Below are 10541 nucleotides of genomic sequence, written 5' to 3'. Positions count from 1 at the left end.
AAGTAAACAAATTATTGATGTATTTTTTGCTTTGATATTCTGATTCTCAATTAATTATGTAATAATCGCGGTTATGATGAATTAATCATTTTTGAATCATCAATTTTTTAGTGAAAATTGTATAAATACATCTTGTGTGAAAGAATACTTTCTACCTGACAGGCAGGGATTATTATTCTCAGATATTTGTATGCATCAGTCGAGTAATTTGAGCTGATACTGCTCTATTCCCATCACCACTAATGATGTTCTACCTGAGAGCAATGTTCAAAGTGTGAGGCGGGCCTCTCCAAGGGAGGCTCAGTGATTGGAAGTGAAAACATATTCAATTAGTTATTACATTACTTATCAAAAGATGATCACATAAAATAGCCTTTTTAGTGTATTTAGTGTAGTCCGAAGTTATATGAAACAGAAATAATAGTCTCTCTTGTCTATGGGATCAAATACCATGATCAAGATTCCATAGGCATCAGGGGGCAAACTCAATTTAAAAACCATAATTGTTATGTGACCTTAGTAAATTATATGCTTTATATGGCACTTTCTAAACAGATGGTAGCTCAATAAATCATCATATCGTTTGTTCATATCGTGGCCTACAACTACCGTCGTCCTTTGTCAGAAAGCAAAGAAACTTTTAATTGTAATTTGTGTTTGAGGGAAGTGTTTCCAGCGGAGTGGCTCCTATCCCTGCTGCATATGGCCTCATCGTCTCATGAGGATGCTAAAGGTCTGGATACAGAGTAGCATAGTTAGCACACAAACCTGGGCCTGGAACTGCGCTTTCTGTTGTTCTATCGCAATCATACGTTGGAGCTCCGTCGCCTCTGCTTTCTCCGACGCACTGAAATTATCAAAATTGTCCATTGCGTTATAAAATAGTTACAGAACAAATCTGTATTGCCGTTGACAGGCCAATGTGCTGAGACGAAGTGACCTTCGGTATCACCGCAAGTGAGCGCTGCAGCTTGTCAAACGCCACCGATTTACAAACCATATGACGCGCTTCACTCGGCGACGGCTCCTCTCTGAGTCAGTCGGCGTGCTTCTTGTGACGCAGGAAGTGATGCTTACAAAGATATTTCATGTTTAACAGGAGCTGCCTGACAAGACTAAAGACAGACGTGACCCAAAGGATTTACAAGCAACTTTTTCCCTCGCAGATTTTATTAGGGGTAATTCTGTATTATTCACATCGGCAGACAATTTCGGTTTAGTAATAATGTTTCATTGGTATTTTTGCAACATTTACAAGGTTATTATTTGTTTAGCAATATTTTATTTTCATTTCCCATCTTATAAACCCCCTTCAAAAGTATTTTGATGCTCAGCCCATGTCAGACATGGCTATTAGGCTAATTAAATATAATGAACAATTAAAATGTATTTTAAAGTACATGGTTAAAAACATATATAGTAATTTATTAATAAAACCTAATACAACCCAAAACAACTAACATATTGTAGAAATATATTAACGACAAGTTTAAAAGTTAATTATGTAAATATGAGGCTATGGAAACTGTTGTGAGTGTAAACTGATGACATTTATTCTACTTTTTAGTCACGTATTAATGTTGTAATGTTGTATGTTTTAACTTGAGCTGTGGGCTTGGTTGGATGTGAAGTCTTTTTGTAGTTTTGCACAGAGCTGACTGTCTTTAAACCGTTTTAACTGAGTTAACAACGATATTATGTGAGACTTTTTAGAGTATGTTCAACACTGAAGACTTCCTCGCAGATACTGAAATGAGGGTCCCTCAGCGATTAATAAAAAACGCGTCTTCATGCCATAATCTGCACCGCTGCTGCTTTGTCCAGGATAGCAGACAGTGTCATTTTTAATTTTTAAAACACTTATATATAACTATATATATATATAACACTTATATGTTTACAGAAAATTATTTGTGCATGATCTTCTCAAACAATGTTGTGTGCATGATCTTCTCAAACATCCACTATCTTTGTGCTGTCGACTCAACAACTACATCCGGGTAACTGTGGTGACCTTGGTTGGTTGATCATCATGGCGGCTATCTTCAGGTTGAGTTCTGTGTGTCGCAGAGGAGTCAAACGTGAGTTGTTCTGCCTGTTTTGAACATTAATGTTACCTTTAGTGTAGTAGTATGAGAGCGGGGTGTTTTGATAGAGGAGAGGTCGAATGTTAGTCATGTCAAACAAATCACGTCTGGCAGAGATTATTACTTTGAAGTTCAAGACTTTAGCAAATCTTTAGAGTAACGTTATTTTAATTGGCCTATTACTCGGTACCACTGGATAACGGCAGTTCGTGGCTAACTCACACGATTAAACAATATTGTGCAGTGAGGGTATTGAATATTGCTACCATGATGACATCAGATTGTCCATGACGTGATGACTCGCACAATAGACGCAGGAGTTTACGCCAAACACTAGTCAGAAATTTATAGATTATAAATTGATATGCTTATTTACACAATTGTATACTAAGTAAAACTTTACAATAGACATTTGTTAAGATACCAAGACTCTTTTTTTTAATTCGGCATATATAAGACAAACTAAAGAGCATTTAATCTATTTCAGTAAAAGTTCATGTTGGGTCAAGACTGCATCGCCACCGCCCTCTTTTGACTGTTCGTGTCGATTGCGTCCTCCTGTAAAACTGGTTGTTTGGAAGCCAGTTTCTTCGAACCACGTTGTTTTGTTTTTTTAACCCAATGTTTATCTTTAATGCCAAAACATACCATTTTTTTAAAGGAAAAAACAAACATTTCCATCCTTCACAAATGGAAACATAAGATATTGAATATTTAAACTACTCTTAAGGCTTTATTTGCACCTTTTTTATAAAAAAAAGCCCAAATGCTGCTAGAGTGAGTGGTATTGCTAGGTTAAATAAATATGTTTAAGACAGAAACATAGATGGTTGATGTTAATATACTCAACATTAAAATGTGACTCACAGTTTTGTTTGTTTAATCTGATAGTGATTGAACAGTGCAAGATAAGTTGTTTGTCTTTATCTTTTACCTTTAAAAGATTTGTTGTGTGCTGAGTTGAAATGCGCTAAAAGGATATACTTTATAAGTGTATTATAGTTTATCAGTCAACAGTTCGTGCTGTGGTTGGATTTCATTATTTGTGTCCATTTGAACATGATTTATTTTGTCTTTTCTCTCCAGCTTTGTTCTACCAAAGCGCTTTGGTGGCCAGGCCGCTGGTTGTACCACACAAATACCAAGAGCAGCACTACCAGCTGACAGCAAGGATTCATGCATCACAGGCTCTATATGGTCAGTATTGTCAAATCAAAGTATGCAGTAGTATATACATTAAAACAGGAAAACATCATTATAGTTAGCAAGCCAACAGCGTAACATACCACAGCCCCAGAAATGACCACCAGTTGAAACAACACCTGTTTTTCCACCTTTGACTGAACTGTACTCCATTATCATTGCAGCATATTGTAAATGAGAGTTCATTAAACCAAGAACTGCTCAGGACAATGTATAGTAATGCATTAGTGATCTGTCAAAAGTCCAGCATATACACTATTACTATATGCAGAGAACTTCTTTGTCCACATCTTTGTCCAGACATTGTAGGGGCCAGACTTTAAAATAAAATGGAAAATGGGTTATTTAGGCCTAATTATCTTATCATTGTTTAATATGTTCACTTTCTTACTCTACTATAAAAAGCTCTCAGACCTCTGCCAAAGAGGCAGGGCACTGTGGAGTGATGGCTAAAATCTGTAATTACAGAAACGTAATTGCAGAGTGCAGTCTTATTATTCATGAACCATAGCGTGCGCTTGTTTGTACAAGGCAGGACCAGCAGACTGACTCGTTCTGAAGGACCAGGTGTGGCCCGAGAGCCACTTGTTGACGATCATCGCTGTAGAGTGATGTTTGTTTGTTTGCAAGGAGCAGTTTTTTTTGGTTTGACATGACAGTAGGTGGCTGACGGCCTCTGTGGTGTCGGGATGGTGTTTTGTGGTCCAGATATAGCACCCTAAATGCTGACTGGGTGGCAGTATTTTGACACCAGGTTCATGTAAGAACTGCTAGCAGGTTTTTACCTCTGACCCACTATTCAGGTTAGTGGGTCGTTTACAGAGTAATGGAAGGCTGAAGGCTTTCTCTGAAAAGCTAAATGTATCTGTTTAATACCAAAGTTTGACTGCTCAGCCACATTCTTAGTTGTGTTTACTGAATATTTATTTGTCCTAATAAACATCATCATTCTGTTAATTTAGTAGACCTGGCTTGTTTTGAGAAATGTTTTTTTGTTGGAAACTTCTTTACACTAAAACATCAAGATACTTAAGTGTTAATTTTGAGTCTCATGTTGACACAAGCCTCAATCAATTTGGTGAATTAAGAATAAACCAATGTTACCAAATGTCAATACTTGTTGAGGACGTATCAAGGTGTCAAGTATAACATTCCTTGGACTGTTTACATATTATTTGATGAGATATTTCCTCATTTAAACCAAGAAATGTTTTTATTTTTGGCTTATTCCTCTGTCAACTGTATCTAAACAAGTTTTGTTTTATAATTTGCATCAACTTGTGTTTCATGTTGCCAGGGTTTTCTTTTGTAAAGATGTGTTTCATTGAGAGATACTCAATTTACAGTTCAATTACATTATTTAAGATTCATACACATTTCCATTCGTGAATGAGAAAAATAATTTTAAGAAAAAGTACACATGTGTACAGATACACGCAAATGTACTTGTTGTAATAAATGAAAATTATACATCAAATGAAATACTGTATGTACACATCATTGAACAAGTCTAATAAGGAAGTCTGTTTCAAAAGATGGAGTTGGTTCAGTCGGAGTGTCACATTTAGAGTCATCTAATGTAAACAAAGTAATAATGTAATAAAGTGCCCCCACATTTTCTGAACGTTGCAGGTTTTTATCTTACTAAATATTCTGCTTCAATCTATATTTGTTGGTGTTTATGCCTTTTTAAATAAAACATTTACTGCGCTCAGAAAACAGTTTGCTCTCCTCGCCATACAAAAGGAGGCAGGAAGCTGTATTAATGTGGCGGTCTAACACCACCGTCAATTACTTTTATAGAACCACAATAACGGAAAAATATTTCCCCCCATTTTTTAAGGTGATGCAATCATAAAATATTGTCAATAAAAAAGGTTGTATTCCTAGGGCTGTAAAGAATGTTTTTATTTTATTTTTTTATAAAACATTCAAAGCTTCTATGGCAGAGGTCTGGAGGGTCCGCGGAGGTACTGCAGGGGGGTCGCAAATCTTTTTGTTGATTAGACAATTTTGTATATTTGTTAAATAAAGATAATTCGGACCAGTTTTTCATTCCACAAATGTAAATGTCTTTAAATACACATTAACATGAATCCAACATATTGTAGCGAACAGATACACGGAGGCAGAAGACATTATCTTTCAGTCAGCAATGCACACATTCAGTATTTATTGAATAGCTTAGTATTACATGCACAATAACAGGGTAGCTATGTTGATACATTGCACTTGGCCCAGTTTAATATGAAACACCATTTTATACAATATATATTTTTGAATTCTGACCTTTACAGCCCTAGCGACACGACCATTTTTGCTTTCACCGTGCAGATAATTAAGTCTGCTGTGTTTCTTGCTCTACAGGGAGCTCTGGCTCTCAGGCCGCCTCTCTGCACTGGACAGCAGAGCGAGTGCTGAGCCTCATGCTCCTGGCCCTGGGACCTGCAGCCTATTTACACCCTAGTCCTGTCATCGACTACTCCCTGGCTGCTGTCCTGACCCTGCATGGACACTGGTAAGTCGGGCAAACACTAACCATAAACCCCGGTTGCATTAGTTGTGAAGATGAACGTTTTGTTCACACAAAGGTTTCATATTCACACCCGTAATGCAGTTCTAAAACCAATAATTCCTCTGCTTTTCTTTTCTTCTTTTTTGTTACATTTAACAATCCCCACCATAACACACAGCTTTTAAATGACACAGTTTCACTTCCTGGAAAACGTAAAGATGATGGCCTTCACCTCGAGGTCCACAGGGAGTCCAGTGCGAATGGCGTATTTATTTGACTTTACCAGCGCCCTGGTCACAGTCATCCTCACCTCGATGGTCAGACACCAGCAGATTGTGATTTAACACATCAAGAGCATTTTGGGAGTATGAATGAAAGTTCTTTGAACCCTCCACAAACTTATTTCCCAAACGTCTCTACCCAGTACAAAGAATTAGCTTGTTCACTGACCCTTACAGGACAAAATGCAAAATTTGTGCCATGGGGCTTTGGTGGGGGGGTTCTGCCATCTCATAGCTGTCAGAAGATGTTAATTCAGCCCCGATTAAGTCTGGCTTTGTTTGCAGACTTGAGAAGGTGGCTTTAGCTTAGTGTCACAGCGATGTGTTCTTCCATCGGCTTGAGCGCCGACTTAACAGCATGGCAGGTGTAGGCCACAAATCCCAGTCATGAGTAGTGATAAGTCTCCTTAAGCAACGGCTTTTGGGGCAGGTGTGTATCTCAAAGGGTCAAGCCATGTCCTCTTTGCCCAAAACCAGTTGGACGAATGCTGCAATTGGCGTCGCCATAGGCATGGGTTGAAGCATAAAAGGCTGGAAAGCTTTCTCTTTTCAGCTAGCACTGGGGATAAGCACAGTCTGAGCCTAACAGGATTGTATAGCACTAAGGAATGTTTGAACTGAATGCTTTTAATAAAACATTAAGCTTTTTGAATTAAGGTAGTAGAGACATGGCCAAGTCATCGGCCAAACTCTTAGAGAAAATGTCTGGTTTTTTAAAGGAAAACATTAAAGGTACAAGTCTTTGTCCATGAAAATACAAGTCAACTGTGACCCCCAAAGTGCATTTTGGCTCAAAACATCCAATTACCAAGTTCTGCTACTTTATTGTTATCGGGTGGAAGCTGAAGGTAACGCTGTTGAGAACTGAGTTTACATTCTGCAGCTTAAATCAATTGCCTCAATTTTGGATGAATTCACCAACTATGGCGCAGTGTTCTGTTCCTAACTGCAACAACAAAGTGTTCGAAGTTCACTAGTGCTCTGCACCGCTCACTGGCCGTAGAAATAGCGCCTGAAGGCTCATGAGTATTGTAGTATTTAGAGTCGTCCGACAAACAAGTTTTTTTAGAAAAAGAATCTGAAACGATTAAAGCTGGTGGCCATAGTTAAACTTGTTATGATCGTAACAATGAGGCTTCTGTGTTTTCATGTTAAGTAACCGTGAATCTGGAAGCCTCTGTTACCTCCAAAACAGACATGACTTTACACGCAGATTGGCAATGTGTGCGAGGTGTGAAGGTTGTGTGTGTGGCCTAAACGCACACTGAGGCTTTCACTCACATTTTCTGCGTTTGCATGTTTTTGACTTGTAGGGGCATCGGGCAGGTGTTAACAGACTACGTTCATGGGGAGTCAAAGATCAAGATGGCCAACGCCGGCCTCTTCCTCCTGTCCACCGTCACCTTCGCTGGTCTCTGCTACTTCAACTACAACGACGTGGGCATCTGCAAAGCCATTGCCCTGCTGTGGAGCAAATGAACAGAAGTGTGGACTGTGAAGCTTGGAGGACCTCGACACAACGGGATAGGAGCAATCTCGTTGTTTGTAAAAGTTCAGGGTGTTCTATGTAAATTATTAATAGATATATCATTCTTGACAATATAACAGTGATTCATTCAATTGTAATGAATGTTTATCAATTCAGGCTTGGTCTCTGTATTAAGTTCTTGCTCAACAACTGGCATCCATCATCTCTAATACTGGGAGATTATTTTTTATCTTCAATGTGGACTAAATGTAAGTTTATGTTCGGCTGTACACTTTGATCCTAAGCAACATGTACAATTAAGAGATATCCAGTTTCCTGCTTGTAATGGTTCTATTTACTGGGGACGTGCATGTTTTCATCAACACAGCTGTGACTTCTATCAAGTCTTACACAGTTTGACATGTCATTTATTTTTTTCATGTTTGTGGCTGATTTGTTAAATGTATTTTGTTTCAATGATACTATGTACATACTTCCTTTTGCTGATAAACCCATCAGGGATAGCAGGGCAGCACGAGTTGAGCGGTGTATGTTCACCTTGCCCTCCACACTAACCCGCCCGTGTACGAATGATTCACAAGGTCCACTTCATGTTTTTGTTGCGAGTTAACTCGTACGTCATCGTATCTTGACTGACGGGATGCTGTTGACAAGTCGGAGGTTTCATTGTGAAACCTCTCGCTGTGTGTCTGCAGAGGGCAGACTGAGAGCAGACTACCTTTGCTTTGATTGGCCTGTTTAATTGCTGCTCCATTGAAGCTCAATTAAAAGGTAAGCGAGATCTGAAGTGCATTATAAATTTAAGCCAGCCTACCTGTGCATCTCCAGCATAGTGGTTAACGAACGGTCAGCTAATGATGTGTCAGCTGCACAATATCACCCAGCACCGTAACACTAACGCCTAATGTGAGACGCCTTCCACTGTGAGAAAGCAAACGGCTAAATAAAAACATGACACATTTTGAAAGTATTAAAAATGCATTTATTTTGGCCATATAAACATTTTGTCCGTTCAGGTTTATTACTTCTTGGCAAATAAGGCACAAACTTATTGCAGGCACTGTTCCATCAATGTGCGCCTGTATAAGACTTAACATGGCTGGCTAATCAAAGATTACATATGTTTTGAAGATTATGCATATAATTGGTGTACACACACTCCTTGCATGCAGCTTTGTTTTGTACTGCTTGAAGTCTTCCTGGTTCAGTTCTCGCTGTACAATCTGAGCTCTGGATCGTCACGCTGCTCATCCTCTAAATGTTTGAGAGCTTACAAGATTGATGTTGGTTTCTTCCAGGAATTGTCAATTTGTCATTTCTGTTCAACTATTCAGATTATACGCACAAAATAAGATGTGGCAAGAAAAATGCACTGTTCCTGCCTCAACGGAATAAAGTTGGCTTTACGGATGTTTTCATATTTGATATTGTATGACTCAACAATATACTTTATAAAATAACAAGATGGTACAAAAGGTATACAAAACATGTGTATATACTGTATAAAAGTTACATTACTATAAAAACTGGATTTCAATTTGTATTTCCAATCATCATGTATTCATTCGAGTACATTGATTCTTTGAGGCAAGACGGCGACAGACTGAGATACAGAACACTCTGTTACTGAACAGCTGAAAGAACGCCACCTGCTTTAAAGGCAGAGAGGAAAACACGAGTAGAACGAGATGCACCATCGAACTCTCCTTCAGTCCGTTACACTGCTGCGATACATTTACGTTGTGCTCATCTCGCAAACAAAAGCTGTTTCTATGGAACCTCAGAGTTCAACATAATAACTAAGTAGTTGTGAATATGAATACAACCAAATGAGTCTGCCATTATGATATGAAACGCTTTTGAAAAAGCCATTTTTAAATAAATGAAGTTAAAGGATAGCCAATAAAACTTATGAAAATGACAAAATACTATTTCATAATATTGGAACAGTTTAACCATTTTAGATCGTTGGTTCATTTAGATATTGTGTTTATTCACATGAGCATTTCATTCTGTTTTATTTAATACTAAATACTTTGGGGTTCCTTATGGTTCAAGGTCAGTTGTAATTAATTACATAACAAATACTAAATGACACAGTGATGGTAAATCATTTCTTCACCTAATAGTCAATGATAGTTTCACGGGACGAGTTTGGACCTGAATGCAGCACACAGGAAACCAGGAACAGCTGGTAATGTTCAGCATATATTGGTTTAATGTCAGAGCTCGGCAGGTACAGGGCAGGGCAGATAATGAGCACAAGTTCAAAAATCCAGACGAGGGGACAAGCAGAAGGTAGATCACAGCCAGGCACAGGATCAGGAATCAGAAGAAACAGGCAGGTCGGCAGCTGGAAAACAGTCCGGAACGAAGTGCTGGAGCCCAGGTGAGCTGCTGAAGGGGGAGTGGCTGGCTGGTGGGTGGGGTGGGTGGAAAAGTACTGAGGTGCAGCAGGTAAGGAGAGAAGCAGTCTGACAGGTAGACAGGTATTACTCCTGTATTAGCTGCGCTGCACTGGCTCCCGGTACAATACAGAATAGAATTCAAAATCCTTCTCTTGACTTACAAAGCAATTAATGGTCAGGCTCCATCATCCGGGGCATCATCCCCGGAGTTTCTGTGTCTCATGTGGCAGGTTGCCACTGATAAAGTTTACGTCAGGATCATGAATCGTGACAGCGCCTGCTGACCTTGTCCTGCTGGACACCGGGAAGCCTTTTTGACATTTTCCTGGATTCATCAAAACTTTCTCTTTTTTAAACTCAACATCATTTCTGTCAAATGTTGTATTTGTACTATGTTGTTTATCCTGTACACACGACATCTATTGCACGTCTGTCCGTCCTGGGAGAGGGATCCCTCCTCAGTTGCTCTCCCTGAGGTTTCTTCCATTTATTCCCCTTTAATTGTGGTGTTTCTTCCTTGTGCGATGTGAGGGTCTAAGGACAGAGGGTGTCGTAACC

The 10541-nt window shown here is 39.0% G+C and overlaps 2 protein-coding genes across 2 annotated transcripts in view; one reads left to right on the top strand and one right to left on the bottom strand.

The window, feature by feature from the left end:
* The window catches only part of timm8b (translocase of inner mitochondrial membrane 8 homolog B (yeast)), a 1907-nt gene extending 916 nt beyond the window's left edge, over positions 1–991 (bottom strand). The window contains exon 1 of the mRNA XM_029446255.1: positions 769–991. Within this exon, the coding sequence (XP_029302115.1) occupies positions 769–870 (102 nt within the window). The 5' untranslated portion in view covers positions 871–991. The remainder of the gene's footprint in view (positions 1–768) is intronic.
* Positions 992–1924: 933 nt separating this feature from the next.
* Positions 1925–8995, top strand: sdhdb (succinate dehydrogenase complex, subunit D, integral membrane protein b). The gene is made up of 4 exons (XM_029446254.1): positions 1925–2081; positions 3174–3284; positions 5658–5808; positions 7400–8995. The coding sequence occupies exons 1-4, from the start codon at positions 2033–2035 to the stop codon at positions 7563–7565; spliced, it is 477 nt and encodes a 158-aa protein (XP_029302114.1). The 5' UTR covers positions 1925–2032; the 3' UTR covers positions 7566–8995.
* Positions 8996–10541: the final 1546 nt, after the last annotated feature.

Source organism: Cottoperca gobio, chromosome 13 (assembly GCF_900634415.1).
Source record: "Cottoperca gobio chromosome 13, fCotGob3.1, whole genome shotgun sequence".
NCBI classification, from domain to species: Eukaryota; Metazoa; Chordata; class Actinopteri; order Perciformes; family Bovichtidae; genus Cottoperca; species Cottoperca gobio.
Note: the sequence above shows the minus strand (reverse complement) of the source record. Positions and strands in the feature narration are given on the sequence as shown.

What these genes read in the sequence shown, in the direction of transcription:
- sdhdb (XM_029446254.1), top strand. Translation starts at nt 2,033, where the DNA reads ATGGCGGCTATCTTCAGGTTGAGTTCTGTGTGTCGCAGAGGAGTCAAA. An exon ending in TGCATCACAGGCTCTATATG is followed by an intron (nt 3,285 to 5,657) that starts GTCAGTATTGTC and finishes CTTGCTCTACAG; the next exon opens with GGAGCTCTGGCTCTCAGGCC. An exon ending in CTGACCCTGCATGGACACTG is followed by an intron (nt 5,809 to 7,399) that starts GTAAGTCGGGCA and finishes TTTGACTTGTAG; the next exon opens with GGGCATCGGGCAGGTGTTAA.